At 41.3% G+C, this 18,960-nt stretch overlaps 1 protein-coding gene across 2 annotated transcripts in view; it reads right to left on the bottom strand.

The window, feature by feature from the left end:
• The window catches only part of LOC135494802 (A.superbus venom factor 1-like), a 190,526-nt gene that overhangs the window by 84,138 nt on the left and 87,428 nt on the right, over positions 1 to 18,960 (bottom strand). For both annotated transcript variants that reach the window (XM_064783090.1, XM_064783091.1), the window contains exon 27: positions 13,069 to 13,292. In XM_064783090.1, coding sequence (XP_064639160.1) covers positions 13,069 to 13,292 — 224 coding nt within the window. The remainder of the gene's footprint in view (positions 1 to 13,068; positions 13,293 to 18,960) is intronic.

Raw genomic sequence — 18,960 nt, 5'->3', positions numbered from 1 at the left:
TGTACAGTTGTGCAAGGTACACATGCATACTACACTGTGCTGTAAATGCACTGCCACAATGTACAGTTGTGCAAGGTACACTCAATAAACCACAAAATGCACACACCTCATGGTAAATGTACAACCTGCATGTATAGTCACAACTCGCAATAGTCAAAATACGGCTCAACAATTCTACAAAAATCGAAATGCTATACAGTACCATACCTACCTATTCCAAAGGAAAAATAAGTCGTACCAGCATCAGGTATGCGCGAAAAAGATGGCAAGATTCCACGAACAGCGATTAGAAGGAGAGCACGTCTCTCACGGCCTCGATTAAAATCTTCGCGTGAAACAATGTTTCTCATCACCTACAGACAGAAACTACGCGTGAAACAACGTTTCAATTTGGAAACAGAATGTAAAATAGTACGCGTCAAACAAGGTTTCTGCATCCCAGCTCACGACGGATGAAACAATGTTTCATAAACAAAACGACATGCACTCTGCATACACTTTGTCTATACATACACATGTATCTCTCCCCTTTTTAAAAGAAAGGAGAACAAAACCACGTTGGGCGCCAATTTGTAACCCGCACTTGCCCAGTCTCCGACCACCGTGCGGGGTGGGTCCAGTCTCACAGTTCACTCCGGCTTTGCTCACTCACAATTGCTATACACTCCAGGTTCGGGGCTGTCCTAAGACCGTCATACCCATGGGGCCAACCACAACGAGCGGGTCTGGGTATGGGGTAGATAATAAAAGAACGCAAGGATTCCCTGGGATAACTATTGTTCACACTGAATCATAACAGGGCCAGGCCTCACAATGCACAGGCCGATGCACTACACAATGTACAGGACTCTCTCAAACCTAACTCTTGGCCTACAACTGGGCCTAACCGTGTAAACGACGGGCCACGAATCTCCGGGACATCACCTAGGGCTAACCTGTCCTGCCAGACACAAAGTTAGATACCAAACAAGAAGTGGGACAGGGACAGTGAGGCTGAATACCAGCCTGTTTGGGCAAAAGCCAGCCAAGGTCACAGGTACAGAGCCAGAGGTGGTCTCAAAATCACCCCGATTGTGTATTACCGACTAGCCACAACATCATCTAAAGGGGTCTAGTCCATTCCATGGGTATTCATGTTCCTCAAGTCAGGCACCAGGTTTAGGAAAGGTGAATTTATGCGTAAAAAGAGAGTTTTCTTCTCAAGATTCAGAAAAATTGTTTTGCTTCCAAGATGGAGAAATTAGCAGACGACCATGTGCCCAGTCGTTTACACACGTAAATAAATTCATATCAAGGCCTAAAAGGTACTTAAAATTCCTCAAGTAATATTCTCAAAATATTACAGCAACCCGATGATTTTAGGAAGCTGATTAACGAAGTTAAACTGACCGTTACCATAGCGACCGTGCAATACATGTAGTTCCTAAACCAGTCAAAACAGTATAGGTGGCAGCAGCGCATTGCCACAGAATAGTCACATACAGGGTGGATCAACAAAATGCAAAAGTCAAATCCACTGGTTTACACGTAGCTCTAATGCTGTAAAGATGCTATTTGATAGTTACTGATGTTTACCTGGGAATCAGAAACAACGAATATATGCATTTGTATGGTCTCTTACCAGCTTTCTTCCTAAGAGACAACTGGATTCCATCCTTTACGTTCTGAAGTCTCTTACCAGAACCGTGTAGACGATTGTCTTCTGTCGTTCTCAAGTCCAACCACAACCCGTAGTGATTCAAGTCACCGTAATACTTCTCCATCGTCATGTAACAGTCATTAGTTTTCTTCAAATCCTCAGACATGAAGTGGTTCTTGATCTCATCCCACTGATCAATCATTCTCATTCCTTCTGGGAACACCTGATTAGAAACACCCTCTATTGTAATCTGTACTTTAGTGATATTTGGGTTTTCAATCATCTCAGAAATTCTAGAACCATTGACATAATCAGACACGAATAGAAGCAATATGCCTTTAATCGACATCCTTGGAAAATTAATGTTCTCGTTTATTAAGGCTTCATTGGAAGTAACATTTACTGACTTGAAATGGTCTACCTAATCATAAAAGATTGAACATCCAGAGTTGTATCTGATATTCAGTTGACTTGCAATCATCTTGTTAGTTACTGTGTCATACTCAAAACAGATATTTTCAAGTTTGTAGTTCATGGCTACAGTTATGTCTGTACTATTATTTCCTCCTTGGGTGCTAATGTAATCTCAATAATCACATCCTCGGAAATTGGAAACTTGTAAAATGAAGCATGGGCGTAGAATAGTTCAAAATCGAATGGTATCTTGTATTTGGTACCAAACACTTTCTTAAGTGTCTTTTCATCACTAGTTTCACCAGTGACATTAGCTCCAGTTACACCAGATCTTAACTTCCTCAGACTGTCTGATTGAATACCTTTAAACACCCTATTGTTTCTTTCCTCTTCTGTTAACCACAAATCTTTAAATGTCAAATAATGACTGTATTCGTTGAGATCAAATATCTGTTCTGTTCCCCACTCAATTACCATCTTTGATATCAAGTTTCTACCGAGGTTATTAACTACATTGTTTTTGGAATCCCCGGAAATGTTGACATCAGCAGACAAATAAAGAGATGTTGGTACAAAAAATGTATTCTCTCTCAATGCAGGTATTCTAACATACAGTGTTTCTTTTGGATTAGCAGTTGAGGGGTTATGAGTGATAATGTGATGTTGTCTATCAGCCTTCAAACCAAGTGGAATCTTTTTTGCTCTATCAGTGTTTTGTAAATATCCTGTTGCCATTCTATTTATTATTAATGTGAAATTCAATATTTATTAGTAAAATTCAATATTACTTCTTACTATTACCCTTACTACTTCTACAATCCTTTACTACTTTAACTCCATCTATATATCCATAGATTATTGAGGTAATAATAATAAAAAATACTATGATCATGTGTTCAGCAAGAAAACCGACAACACCAGCCACTGATTTCAAAAGGAATGAGACAAAAGGCCCGATTATCCACGGTAAAGCAGCTGCTGATTTCTTAGCCAGTTCCATAAGCCAATCAGCAAACTTCTTGAGTCCTTCTTTTACTCTGTCTGATATTGTTGGTTTAGGTTTAGGTTCTGGTTTAGATTTAGGTTCTGGTTTAGGTTTATCTTCAGGTTTAGGTTTATCTCCTGGTTTAGCTTCTGTTATTTTACTATCAGGGCTTGGGTTAACTACTTTACTCTGAGATTTACTAATAACTAGACCTAGAGTTGTGAAGATCATAACTACAGCTATTACTATGGCACTAATGGCTAAACCTTCCATCTTAAAAATTAACCTAATTCTATCTTTCAAAGGAATCCTTGTTTCTACAAAACATTAATTAATAAACGTTTCATTCTTTCAATTTGTCCCTCTCTTTCATTGTCTAACTCAAACACCTTTTCCCTTTCTTCTTTTAATTTCTCTTCTACTTCTTTTATTGTATTTCTCAACTATTCTTTTTCTTCTTCTTTGTCTGCATCATATTCTTCTAGTTCTTTTTCTAATTCTTTTAATTGTCTTTGTTGTTCATTTTTCTGTATTCGTAGTTCCATTATCTGCAAGCCTTTTTCTGCTTTTATTCCAGCAATGTTTTGACTTTGATTTTTTATCCCGTCAATATCTTGATCACTAAAACCGAATGCCCTAATTTCTTCTTCCTTTGCATCTAACAACTTTTCTACGGGTTTATCTGTTTCAGTAATTTTATCAGCTAGTTCTAATTGAGCTCTAACCTCAGGTTCTTGTACTAACAGAGGTTGTATTACAGATGCTGGTCCTTCCATAGGCATTGTTGTTTCAACTGGAACATATGGTATTCAATCTTTTTTAATCATTCCTTTAATATTGGTAACAAATTTGCACCAAACTTATCTTTTAATGTACTTTCAGCAAAGAATTCACCATTCTGTTTAGTCAAACAGAGAAAATCCCCAGTCTCTTCCCTATCAGTATTTTGGTAACAATAAAATTATCGTCTTTAAGTTCTTCTTTTGTCACCTTAAAGAAAAGTTGGTTACCTCCCATTCCAAGCACTTTGATCTAGGTGCTAGAATACTCGTTTATTCTCGTTATAATTCCATCATTTTCCTTTCAATGCTTTATTCAGTTTATCATCAATATCTGTGTATTGTGATTCTTTTTCCATTAGTTCTGGTACAGTACTTTTTACCAATCAAGATGTGTCAATAAATGAACTTTCAGTAGTTAAATTACTTTCAATACCTGGATTAGTATTGTAGTTTGTATCACTAGTATCATCACGAAGTCTATTTAAACCAATATTATAACTTTCATCACTAGTATCAGTTGGTCTAAAACCATCCATTTCCCCTATTTCAAACTCTTCTCCTCCCTCAGTCATATTCATTATTTCTGAAATTATCTAATCAGAACTTAAAGTTAAAGTTAAAGTTAAAGTTAAAGTTGAACTTAAAGTTAAAGTTAAAGTTAAAGTTAAATTACTTTCAATACCTGGATTAGTATTGTAGTTTGTATCACTAGTATCATCACGAAGTCTATTTAAACCAATATTATAACTTTCATCACTAGTATCAGTTGGTCTAAAACCATCCATTTCCCCTATTTCAAACTCTTCTCCTCCCTCAGTCATATTCATTATTTCTGAAATTATCTAATCAGAACTTATCTAATCAGAACTTATCTAATCAGAACTTATCTAATCAAAAAGTTACGTAATCATAGAAGTAAACAATGCTCCAAGACTACCAAGCAGTGTGTACTTAATTACATTATGTGTGTCATAATCCTGTTTAATAGTATGATGAGTAACAGTATCCTTCTTAGTAGGAACATTAATACTAGTATTAGTATCATTTTGTCTATTTTCTCCTACATGGGTCTCAATAGGAGGATCCATAACTTTCTCAACATTAGTCTTAACTTTCAATTTCTTAACACTATCTCCTTCCATTCGTGGTGGTGCTACAATCTTCTTTTTATTGAAATCGTTAATACCAAGTTTAGCATTACTTGGAGCTATCAAGATGTTATTATTGTAGTTGAAGACTCGGATACTCGGATGTTCAATATATAGTTTTATTTGAAACCTGAAACATATGGACTACATTTAGCACCGGACAGTAAAATAGACATGAATTACAAACAGTGACATACAAAAGTGAAAAAGAATATTTTTTGGTATTTTAAGAATATATGTAAAGAAGGAACCTAAAAGACAGTAATACAACGTGGAACTAAATGAAATGCATAAAATTAAATACTTACAAATCCGAAACTACCGAAACCGAAATGTGTGGTTATCCGGGACAAAGAACCTGCCCTTACATTAGCTGCGCTTACACCACGAAATATTGGTGGACCAATTGCACTTACACCACCACATTGCCGCGACAAATTGGTTCGGCAATCCATTGCCGATACAAATTGCCGAGCGAATTTGTCCCACCAAGCTTGATGGTCCAAATTCGCCCGGCTTGTTAAAAGTTCGGCTTTGTCGTGGTGTAAGCGCAAATGGATCGGCAATTAGCTAGTTAGATGGTTCGGCTCCAGGCGGCGCTTTCGAAATGGCGCTTTCTGCCAAGGCTTTCCGCGTTCGGCTTATTGTTTGCGCGCCATCTGTAGCCGGATTTTATAACTAGCTGCAGCGCTGGTGTAAGCGCTTGGTGGATTTTCGATGGTGCGGCATTGGTTCCCGAACCAAGATTGGTGGTCCATTTTCAGGTGGTGTAAGTGCGGCTTATATGTACTTCCAGACCAAGTGCAGTAAAAATTGTGAATGACCAAAGGGCGTAAAAGAAGCCTAAAAGGTAAAATTAGCTCGTGACGTAAAAAGTGCCGCCAAAACCGAAGTGCGAAGTGCGCGAAATTTAAAACTGGTAAATAGAATAAAAGAAAGTCCAAGATTCGCATTATCAGCGAAACACTCTCCCACCTCGACGACGAAGGCAAACGCGCCGGAGCCAAATCAATCATCCTCAGACCAGCCTTCTGCGGGGAGCAGAACAACTATTTTGCTTATTGGCCGTTCGTATTCAGTTGTCGCGGTTTAACGGTGACGTTGCGCACTTTATCGTTGGACCCGCGGAAAACCCTTGTAATTAGCCAATTTTTCCAATGGCTGCGGAACGGATTTGTTTCCATGACTATCACAAAATCTCCTACGGACACATCTCTTCTCATGGTTTGCCATTTTTTGCGCGGGACGAGCGACGGGAACACATCCCTATACCATCGGTTCCAGAATGAGTCAACAATCTTCTGGCAAAATTCCACGCGATGCCTGGGATTGCTTGACTGGAATGGTACCTGCGGCACTGTGGCTGATGCACGACCCAAGAGCATGTCGTTTGGGTATAGATATGCGCCATCGTCAGGGTCACCGGACGTTCGTCCAATTGGTCTTTCGTTGATCTGGTTTGCCACTTCAAACAGTACAGTTTGTAACTCCAATGCAGTAAGTACTTGCTCGCCAATCGCATGTTTCAATGCGGATTTGCACGACCGAATCAATGATTCCGCACACCCATTTTGGTGCGCCGCAGTGGGCGTACAGAATTGCCATTCTGTTCCTCTCTCACAGCACCATTCCTTTATTTTGGCAGCTGATCCTACTAGTTGCGGGCCTCGGTCACTCAGAATTGTAGCTGGAGTCCCACGAACGGACATAAACCTTCGGATGACTTGGCAGAACTCCATGGTTGAATAATTGGCTGTGAGATCCAAGTATACTGCCCGTACGTTTAAGCACGTGAACAAAACACCGTAATGCTTGTCATGCTTGTTTCTGCTGATGCGTACTTGAAACGGACCAAATAATTCTACTGCTGTATGAAGGAAGGGTGGTGTCATGGGTTTTAGACGTATCTCCGGGAGGTCGGCCATGAACTGGGTTTCCGCCTGGGCTGCTGTCTTTCGACAGAAAACGCAGCGATACTTCTCAGTTTTTGCAATGCGCGTCACTCCTATGATCCAGTATTTCCTGCGTACCTTCGCAGCAGTGGCCGAAACTCCTAAGTGCCCAAACCTGTGTGCCCGATGAACGATGAGGCGCGATAACCAATGTCCCTGTGGTAGAAGTGCTGGATGTTGCATCTCGAAACTAACAGGGGCTTTGTCTACTCGGCCGCCGACCCGTATGACTCCATCTTCGTCCATGTACGGAGAGAGAGTAGCCAGGCCTTGTATACCTAACATGGGATGCAGTGCAGATTGGGCATGAGTTAAGAGTTTCTTCTCAGCAGTGTTGAGTTCACTGACAGACAGTGAATGTTTTTGACGCTTGTTGCCCCATTTTGCACAGAAGTTGTGTACAAATCGTATCAGTGTCGCAGTAACACGAGTAGCACGCATCAGTGATGAGAATTTTTCCATTTGTGCCAATATGGGCGCTTCTACGGAGAAAGTTGCCACTGTACAGCTTATCTTAAGTTCACTTTCGCTTCCCCTTTGGTCTCGATGTCCAGGTGTCACGTTCGTAAGAGGCCACTCGTCTTCTGGCAGCTTAAGAAATCCAGGACCGCATATCCAGCGTTCTTGCACTTCATCCACAGTTCGACCCCGGCTTACATCATCCGCGACATTAAGTTCGGAGGGACAATACCGCCAGTCCAGTGCGTTCGATTTCATCTGAATCTCACCAACGCGATTTGACACAAATGTTTTGAATTTCCTAGGTTCCTGCTTTATCCATGAGAGAACAATCATTGAATCCGAAAAAAGAATGGTTTTCTCCAGTTGAAGTCGGGTTTCAGCTCGGATGAAGTCATTCAGCCTGCTAGCCATCACAGCAGCTTGTAATTCCAACCGCGGAATAGTAAGTGGCTTTAGGGGGGCCACTCGTGACTTTGCCATAACGAACCGAATCTGATAACCGTCTGTGGTTGCCCACCTGAGATATGCAACACTGCCGAACCCACTCAGATACGCATCACAAAAGATTACAAGTACTGGACGTCCCTCGCACGCCAACGGAGTCAGACAGCGTTCAAACTTGAGCGTTTTCAGGCGTTCCAAACTTGTGAACCAATTCATCCATTTGGTTCTGACGGATTCAGGGAGTTCCTGGTCCCATTGTTAGCCTTCCTTCCACAAGTCTTGTAGACCAATTTTTGCAGTCAGGATAACGGGTGTAACGAGGCCTATAACGTCATACACTCCTACCAACGTGCTTATCCGTTTTGTTAGTTTGTCAGGCATGTTCCAGCATGTGCGTTCCACGGTTGCTGAGAAACATTTGGGTATCTTCATGGGTATTGATATGTTGTCCTGGTCCCTGTCCCACAACACTCCCAAAAACTTCTCGTCTCCCATCTGATTCAAATTATCCGTTGCTGGGTTTCCATTTCTCCCAAGTTGTTCATTCGAAATCCATTCTTTTATTTTGAAGTGTCCGCTATCGAATATTTCATCGATCTCCTCAGTACGTTTGGTTGCTGCTGGGATAGTAGGCAACGAATCGCCGATGTCATCTATGTAGCGACACCGCTTGATCGTGGCCACAGCCTCCGGGAAGGTCTCTTCGTATTCTTCTGTGGTGAGGTCAATAGCTGTGTTAGCTAGTGCTGGTGATGAGACATCTCCAAATGTTAGCACCTGCTTAACATACACGTCTTGCGCGCGCTTTTCGAAGTCCCGCCATAAGAATCGATGGGTGTGTGCATCACGTACGGGATCAACTAGAATTTGGTGATACAATGTTGATACATCCCCTACGATGGCTACGTGGTTCTCTCGAAATCGTGTTAGCACCCCCAGAAGGTTATTGAGCAAATCTGGTCCTTTCCGCAAATATTCGTTTAGTACATGTCCCTGATAACTCGCCGCTGAATTGAAGACGATGCGACACGGAGTTGTCTTCTTTTCTGGACAGTATACTGCGTGATGACTAATGTAGTGTAAAGGCCCTGTATGCGTTTGGATCTCCTCTTGAGTTAGTTTCCTTGCTGATCCCTTTTCCACAAGCGCTTTGATTTGTCCATCATACATTTTCACATGCTCAGGGTTTCTCATCAATCGTTTTCTGTGCTGACAAGTTTGGCCTTTGCTTGATTATAGTTGTCTGGTAACTCGGCAGGATCACGACGCCATGGTAGTGGTATCATCCAACGGTTCCCAACCTTTGTTGCGCTGTCCCGAATCATCGTTGCTTCCCTCTTCTCGATCAACCCAAGTGGCTTATCTTGACTCTTTTTAACACCTGCACAACACAGGTTCAATGCTACTCCCATTTCTTCAGTAGACCAGAAAGTTGACATATCAATGGGTTTTAATAGAGAAACCTGATAAAGTCCATGTGTCATTCCATGGTTGACTGCCATCGCCCCAAAAATCACCGTCCCAAGAATTGAATGATGAATGGCAACTCTCCCCTGGACATCTGTGCTCCCACTGAAAAACTTTGCGTGGTCAATACCAATGAGAATATCGACGGGGCCTGCTCCTCGATTTAGTAACGCTGAGTTGTTTTCGCACATATTCAAGCATTTTGGATCAACCAAAGCGATATCAGCACTTATCTTATCAATCGCGATGACTCTAATTGTATACTGAGAATTTCCATCGAGTGACTGTACCTGTAACTTGTGAACTTGTGTTTCGAGCAATTCCTCTTGACCCCCAACTTTGCTGATGTTTATGACTATGTTTTCACCACTTAAGCCTAAGGTGCGGGCGTAGTCGGAACGAATCAATGAAAGCTGTGACCCACTATCAAAAAGAAGAATGCCACTTTTGCTTCCATTGGTTCTAGGATTAATACCATTAACTTTCAGAACAGGCAACAAATTACTACTACACATACTGATGGAAGTGTTTGATGCAGCTCGGTCAAAAGGGGCACCATGCAGCAACGGATGGTGACTATAAGGACAACTTTCACTACCAGTGACAATTTCACAGCGTTTTCGACTGCGACACAGAGCCCTATGTATATTCAAGCAAAAGTAACACGCCCGATCTTTCCTCACTACAGTCAATCGCGTTTCTAAGTTCATATCTTTAAAAGTTTGACAGTCTTCAGGCTTGTGCTGAACATCTTTATTGCAAACCCAGCAGTTCCAACTTGTACGTCTCGACGACACCTCGCCTATTGAATTGTCAACAAACGGCACCTCTGTCCCATGTTGTGATCGGGCCTGTGGTTGCGGTGATGTAACATCCTTATCGTCTGTCCCGACCAGATTTACAGCATGTTTACTCTGTGAAGAATGTACACTGCGAATTTCAGCACCAGCGACTTGTCGAATCCAAATCTCGCCTTTCATCCACTCAAGCAAGGTACTGATTGACGGTTGAATGCCCTTGGTTTGTTGATGCGTGGCCCATTTCAAACGATCCGAGAATGAAACCTTTTTCTCTATTAGTCCAATAGTAGTAGAATTGTCAATATCTGACGCACGTTTCAGTTCGTCCAGGGCGTTATAGATTTTCTTGACCAAGTGGTGCAATTCTACGAATTGAGACAATTCATTTGGCTGGACAGATTTGAATTTGTCCAAAGTTCCGATTAACACATCCGATGCCAAACGCGGGTTGCCGTATTTATCGTCGAGCGCCTCCCACGCAGATATATAGTCTTTCTCACCCTGTAACCAGTCCGCTGGCTCCTGGCTGAGGCAGGTTCGTAAGACGTAAAGTGCCTCCTGGGGTGCGTAGCGTCCGTCCACCAAGAACCGAAAATCACGTTTAAAATCAAAACAGTCCAGAATATTCCCACTGAACTTAGGCAACGGTGCCTTTTGAGTCCTGATGCGGAGGTTATTGGATGATTTGCCCGTTGTTGAAACTGTACCCCTTAAGTCGTCCACTGATTTCAACTTATCTGCGTCATCTTCCTGAAGCTCGGTTTTATAATCATTGATAGACCAGGATAGTTTATCGGATTTTTCAATGATGTCCTCGATCCACGTATTTTCCCCATCTATCTTATCTAAATCCAGTAACAGGAGATAATGCTCATGCACTTTATTTACTTTGGCCAACGCTTCCTTGAATTTGTGTTCCGCTTCTATCACTTCGTTCAAAGGTCAACTGTGGTCAAGAATGTTTTTCACTGAAGTCATATTGTGGGTTAGAACTGATTTTGCCACTGACCGTGCCTTCCTAGTTGCCTCAACGTCGCCAATGATTAACAGACGTGAAACTGACGATACCAAAGAACGTTTGGGCGTGGTTTTCCCGACAGCTCCTGATCGAACTTTTCCGGAAAGAACGGGCGTGATGGCTCCTGGTCGAGCCTCCTCCAGGACGAGCGAGCGTGATTTCCCCGACGGTGATTGCTGCGGGTCAGTTCTTTGTCCTTGACGGTTGTTTCAAATGGTGAAGACTCGGATACTCGGATGTTCAATATATAGTTTTATTTGAAACCTGAAACATATGGACTACATTTAGCACCGGACAGTAAAATAGACATGAATTACAAACAGTGACATACAAAAGTGAAAAAGAATATTTTTTGGTATTTTAAGAATATATGTAAAGAAGGAACCTAAAAGACAGTAATACAACGTGGAACTAAATGAAATGCATAAAATTAAATACTTACAAATCCGAAACTACCGAAACCGAAATGTGTGGTTATCCGGGACAAAGAACCTGCCCTTACTATATGTACTTCCAGACCAAGTGCAGTAAAAATTGTGAATGACCAAAGGGCGTAAAAGAAGCCTAAAAGGTAAAATTAGCTCGTGACGTAAAAAGTGCCGCCAAAACCGAAGTGCGAAGTGCGCGAAATTTAAAACTGGTAAATAGAATAAAAGAAAGTCCAAGATTCGCATTATCAGCGAAACACTAGTTATCTATCTTACCTACATCTAGAACAATGTCTGACCCTATGATGTACAGGCCAGGTCCTATTACAAAATCTAACCTTGTATGTGTTTGGGTAACGGCTTCTGATACCTTAGAATTGAGGTCGGAATATCAGGATGTTTATTTATCGAATCCCTTAGCAGCTTGTTAAACTGCCTCTGAGCATCTTATTCTGTCCCGAGTGTTCAAACTATCGGTGTTCTAGTATCTCCCTGTGATCCCAAAAGACAGTAAACATATGTCCTGATAGAGTCATTCAACCTCTGTATCCCAGGATGTAGAGTGGCTCACTCCAACCCTGTCAACCACCATTTACATTGAATACCAAGAAGTCATACTGGTCCTTTAAACCAAACTCACTCAATAGCTCTCCAATGCAAATTTCTTACGGTTGATGTTGAAACTACCTTCACCTGGTGTTGGTATATATAGATTTTTAAGTATCTTTAACATTTGATTGCAAGCATGAAACCTGTAAATTGATCTAATCAAATGATCACTGTGATTAAAATGATTGTCTATTGAAATCCCACAACCAGTGGTAGTAAACCATACAGCTATGTTAAACTGATTCTGGTAATTCAATAGCGGTTGCTTCTGCATCGTTAAACAGTCTCCCCTGTTTTTCAATCTTAAAATTCCTGGAACTATGTCGGTTTCCTTAAGAGGAAAGAAAACACTTGTGTTTTCCCCCATTGATTTGGGCCCTTTTTCCACAACAATCGTAGATAATCGTAGGTCGCATTATCCTTTTACTGTTGAGATGTTCTCTGGTTCAAACGAATCGCTCAATGGGCGGCGAACATACCGGAGCATGATAAGCGGACGACCTCAAGACCTGACATGTATGATGATTATGCAGAAACCGTTTCGTAAAGTTCAGTAGGCCCAGCCTCGTTTCCGTGAGACGTCCCCCGACTTACTAAGTCGTACCCCGGAGATAATAAAAATGACGGCAAAATGCAAGAAAACAAATTCTTCGTTTTTTGTTTTGTTAGTCGCCCCCCCCCCCCCCTCTCCCGGACTCAATAAGTCGGCCCGCCCCCAAAATATTTTTCGATGTCCTTTCCCAACCACTGTATACCAGAGATTTTTGTCCATAAGACATTTTAGGTTAAAGGAAAGTGAAGTAGAAATAGTAGCGTTTTAACTGAGCACCTTCCCCCTATATATTAATTTATAGATCTGAAAAGTTTCATAGGATTGGTCATTGCATTGTTGTGAAATTTTATCGCAATATATAGCTTACAGTTGTAGACGAGAAAGCTCCGGTCTTTGTCCTTTGCCTTATCAGCCATGAAGCTATTGGTCCACTCTTTGTGAAGAAGGTTTCCTGGTCACCAAGTGCAAGTTGGGCGAGAACGGCATAGGAAGCGGTCTCAATGGCGACAGCTGGTGGTTTCTCGGTATACCAGGTAGGTTCATTGTGGTTCGGGGCTTCACCGACCAGGCTCCAGTAGCGCATACCCGTAACTGAAACATGAATCAAAGAACAATCATGCTTCACGGACAAATAGCACAATCACACCCCAGCAACAATCAGCAGGGATATCTGGAGAACGTTAGAAGTATGGAGAATTCGCTCACTACTAATAAATGTGAGCTGCCTCTGGTGCCGACCAGGGTCACCTCTGAGTTGACGCTAGGGGATCGCCAGCTCTCAACTCAATATACCGCGCTTGAGGGTAAAGGTTGAGTGCTATGGTTACCATCATGTAACTCACACTATGTGAACATATCAACTTTCGGGCTGATAGGTCTCTCCGATAATTAAATTTTGTGACGATCTCTTATAGGCATGTTTAATAGTTGCTCATAAATTGAATCATCCCACTCAACAAGAGGCCCAAGGGCATGGCGCTCAGCTGAAATATATATATATATATTGGTATCTTTATTCGATATATAAATTACATTTACACGTCTAGACAAACAAACATGATTACAAATTATGCACAGTGATACAAAAAAAATGGTGCAGGCGCGACTCCACAGAATACAGGTTACAGGGTGCTACTCAGTGCACAAAAAATCAACAATGGTTTTTATATTTACATCCCCGCGGTTTGTATCTAGTAAATGGAGGAAATCCCTAATGGCACTTGACCGAACCAAAATAGCTTCTGAAGGATGAACGTATGGCACCGCGTCGATGTTCCCGATTGTAGAACGCGGTGCCCCAATTAAATTAGTAATGTATGAGATAGAGTTAGACACAGAGGACGAGCTTCCATCTAATGCCAACTGAAAGGCTATTTGAATGTAGTTATTATTTGTTTCCGATGACCTGCTCATGAAACGTAGAAATCTGTTGTGGAGAGTAGCCTCTATCGGACTTGACAAAATTAAATGTTGTAATAAGACACAGTGCGTTCTGGGATGTACAGATAAAATTCTTCTGACCGCCTTCCTCCATGCGGTATACAAAAGGTTGACAGACCTATCTCCGAGGTCCCACAGAACGGAACCATACAGGGACATACAAAACGATTGAAAAAGTTTAACCTTTGTTTCAAAATTACAGAAATGAAACCTTGACAAAAGGACATTGACCCTTCTGTTAAAATCAGATATCGACTTAAGAATATTTTTATCTTGAGAATCTGGTCCTATGATGTTTCCTAGGTCGGTAGCAGTTCCATTAGCCCGTACAGGAATGTCTTGAAAGTTTATTATTATATCACCCACTGTTTTGGTTACTAGACTGAAAAATAGGAGTTGGCATTTGGTTGGGTTGAATTTGATCATATAATCCTTTGAGAACTGAACTGCTATATCTAGCTGGGCCGACAAGGAAAACTTTGTTGGACATAAAATAATAATATCGTCAGCGTAAGCATAAGCTCCTGCAAATGTAGCGCCAATATAACAACCATATCCCGAACCTTTTAGTTTTAACAGTAGTTCGTCCATGTAATTAACAAAAAGAAATGGAGAAAGTATCCCTCCTTGCTTCACACCATTTGTAACATTGAAATAATTTGAGTGGGATTTACCCCAGCGTATCCGCATTTTCTGTTTTATGTACAAGTTCGCAATCATCCGTGCCATAACAGGACATATATGTTTTTTAAGCAATACTTTCACTAATCTCGTATATTCTACCCTATCAAACGCTTTGCTCGCATCTAAGAGCATTGCATATACTTGTCCTCCACCATTTAGAGAGTATCTGACAACTTCATTCACAACAAAGGTACAGTCATTGGTCGACACGCCTTTTTTATAACCAAACTGCATATCTGACGATTTCAGAACATCCTGACATTTTTGTAGTATGACTGTTTCGAAAAGTTTACAAAAAGGACTATTGAGGGCTATTCCACGGTAATTTGCCGAATCATTCAGAGACTTCCTAGAATCCTTCGGTATAGTAATGACTGTACTATTTAGCATGTTCACTGGAGCATAGCCATGCTTTAACATGCTATTGAATAAAAGTGACATCATAACACATAACTTATTTGTACCATACTTAAGATGGTTCGTAGAGAGAATGCTGTCACCATCATTTTTATGATGGTTTAACGAGTTGATAGCTGATGTAACATCCCCAACTGTTATCACATGTTGTACGTGACATTTACTCTGCGGATCACAACATGTTTCCGATATATTACGGTTAATATCCAGGAGAAGATTATCCATTTCATTTCTGTCATATGAGATTGAATTATAAAGATTTTCATACTTTTCCGCCAGGTGTGTACATATAGCTTCCTCGCCAACATGTCCGTCTACATTGTTTGGTAATTGGGAAGTCGCGCGGGTTGTCTTTTTTATCTCGCGCCAAAAGTTTTTATCATTTCCCGACAGCATATTGTTTGCCAAACTATCGGCAATAAATCGTTTTTCATTTTTCTTTGTGGTTTTGATTGATAAGTGATACTGCATTCGCGTTCGACGCCGGATATCGGCTATTAAACAATTTCGCAGAGACCCGTTTGATTTCCAAATGTTATGCCAACAAAGGGCTTGCCTTTTTGGCTCCGCCACATAGTCATTCCAGCCTGGCACGACCTTTTTGTCGGAATGTACTTTATAAGGAATGTTCCTTTCACTAGAAGACATACGTGCATCTACAATATCCTTGAAGAGGGCATCAATTAAGTCAGTATGGTTACGACAGTAGAAATAATCACATTGAATGAGGAGGTGCGGAATTGCAATATTGTTAAGACATCCATCTAATGTGTGCCGATATGCGGCAATATCATGTTCATTTACATTTGCCCAGTCTAATTTTCTTTCAAGGGGGGATGTACTGTCTCAAAAAAACGGTCAGGACTTAACTCCACGGACATCGATATAGGAAAATGATCCGACAAATTATCTCATTCATGAACTGATGTATGACGAGTTACCAACGGTAAGAGATTCGCACTTATTAAAAAGTGGTCCAGTGACGATTTCACTCCTGTTATTTTACTCTCATGAGTATACTGAATATCGGAACGTGGGAACCGTGTGGCTCTCTCCAAACTTTCGGTAGCAATAAACGGCAATAAGGCCCGACTGTTTTGAGAATCCCTATTAAAGTCAGTGTTAAAGTCGCCACCTATGATCAAATGGTCTGCACCTGTAGAAGCTGCTATCCCAGCTATCTCATCTAATATGCTAAGATATTCAGGTAAATTACCCACTCTAAAATCACACGGCATATAAGTATCTACGACCAGTAAGGTAGTATCTGGTGAAAGCTTAAATCTTACAGCACATATTCGCTTGCTATTGAAATTTAAGACAGGAATAGCTTCCCACACAATTGATTTCTTCCATATTATAGAACACCCCCCATACGGTCTCCCAACCAAAGGTTTGGAATCATCGACAGCAGAGATACCATGAGTACATACATCTGGAATACGATCCGCTATAAAGTTCAAATTGTCTTTCAAGAGCCAAGTTTCCTGAAGCAACACAATGTCATGATTGTCTAGTAAGTGCGATATGTAGTCTATTTTACCACTCCCAAGTCCCTGAGTATTATAAGTACAAACGCTTAATACCATGATTAATATTATAAACAACACAGAAAGATTATTTGGTACCATTAACATTACTGTATCTGTTTTGGCTACCCCCGACTTCCGGAGAGATATTTTCGGAACTGTCCCTTGGTCTTATGTACTTTCTTACACACACACCACCAGGCCACAATAGTTCATCGAACATTTTATGATAATCTGTCTTGGTAACACTAACTTGAAATGATTTAAACTTTGCATTTTCGTGAGATCTACACTCGACTGATTTTACTTCAATGGAATTTTCCTCGATGAAATTTCTTAAGTCCTCCTCGTTAGTAGCCTTGTCTAGCCGATAAACAAAAACATCACGACAAGGAAAAGGGGCACCTTTCACTTTAGAACTATCGGTAGACTTTCCCATGATTATTTTATGTTTTCGCCGTTCCTTACGTTTTTGACGTTTATACTCATGTTTTCCAATTTGGAAGTCCTCCGAATCACTTTCACGATCGCAATTGTTATCACTATTAATCAACTGATTACTGCCTGTGAGGCGGAGAACGTTATGATGTACCAGATTACTACGTGACAGTTTCCCTCGACCGCCACGTGCACTCTCACGCCCTCCACGAACACCCCGGGAACTTTTGAGTCCCTGAGATTGAGCCATACTTGAGTATGTGCGGGTACTAGTAGGACCAACGGATTCACCAATTTCACTCCTGTCATGACACTGCTCACCCTCCGCAACAAGTATTCTTTCATCACCGACTTTGTTCTGGGTTTTGGGCCAGATAGACTCGAAAGCAGTCATCTCGACGATTTTAGCATCAGTTCTCTCTTTACTAATTGATTTCTCTTCTAGTGAATGAATGTCATTGGCGTTTTTAACAACTGTCTCCTGTATTCTCGACATTTTCGCCTCAAGTTTGCTCAGGCGATCTACCAAAGAGATATTATTGAGTTTCTCTGGCATGGAACGCGGGATTCTGCACAAATCGTAAGCAGATATTACGAAGGATGGAACACAGTCCTCTTTTTCTAACTTAAGAATTGCACTCACAACATCTGATACGTCAGCGTCCTTCTCATTTCTCACGGCAGTGGTTTTCCGACTTATTCTCCTGCCGATTATATCTAAATTAGCATTAGCCCAAAGAGTGTTCTTCGCCTCCGTTACTTGTTTCGAATCGAAAAAACCGAGCACAGCCTTTTTAACGTTATCAGGAGTTCCGGACTGTCGCGCCGAAACCATGTATGACAAAAGCGGTTGTTCTATCAGCGATTTAACCGTATGCAAAGGTTTGACACTGTCGTGACTTTGCACCTGACTACTCAAATCGTTCTGACATGTCTTATCCTCGACATCACTATCAGCCGGTTCATCATCGTTATCCTGGTCAATTCGTACTGATTTCAGATCAGGACTGCCCGATCCATCGTGATCAGGCGTACTCTGACTGGCTTTGCACTTACTACCAGCCTGCCGTGGCGTATCCATTTTGACACAGAATTCATCCAATGTTTTTGAGGCCATAGCACGATCGCGTCATGCAGAATGGACTTGACACGCGTATATTATTTATCTCGCAATGCTCACTTGAGTTCTCACTCAAGCGTGACGAGCAATAGATCAAATGTTCTGCAGTACATGTACAAGTACAAGTACATGTACTCGTATGCACTCAGACCTCTAAATGTACACTTAATGTACTGTCCTTGTTACGGGCTATTTCAAAATGTCTTTTTTGTCATAAGAAGCCCACTGAACTGGAATATAACCTGTTCTAACTTACACAGATACAGTGTGTCTTCTATCTCTTCCTTACAAAAGTTCAAAACATTTCTAATTAAGTCCTAATTTACGGAAAAATCCTCCCTTCGTAAGAGCCGGAAAATCGAACAGGCCGCCATGTTTTACTCCTTCCAAAAGGAAATGGATACTGAGGTGAAGGCAAGGGTCAAGTGTGTGTTGGTACCGTTATTATGAGCAACGTGAAGCTGTAACATCTAGCACGCAGAAGTGCTGGTGCGAAAGACCTTCTTGCTATATCAGTGCATGCTGAAGTACTGAGTTGACGTCACCCTGCTATTATGACGTAAAGTATTTCTATTGCTGTTGCACTGAGTAGTGGGGTGTGTGATGACGTCAAGGAGTTGTGTGGTGACGT

Source organism: Lineus longissimus, chromosome 10, assembly GCF_910592395.1.
Source record: "Lineus longissimus chromosome 10, tnLinLong1.2, whole genome shotgun sequence".
Taxonomy (NCBI): Eukaryota; Metazoa; Nemertea; class Pilidiophora; order Heteronemertea; family Lineidae; genus Lineus; species Lineus longissimus.
Note: the sequence above shows the minus strand (reverse complement) of the source record. Positions and strands in the feature narration are given on the sequence as shown.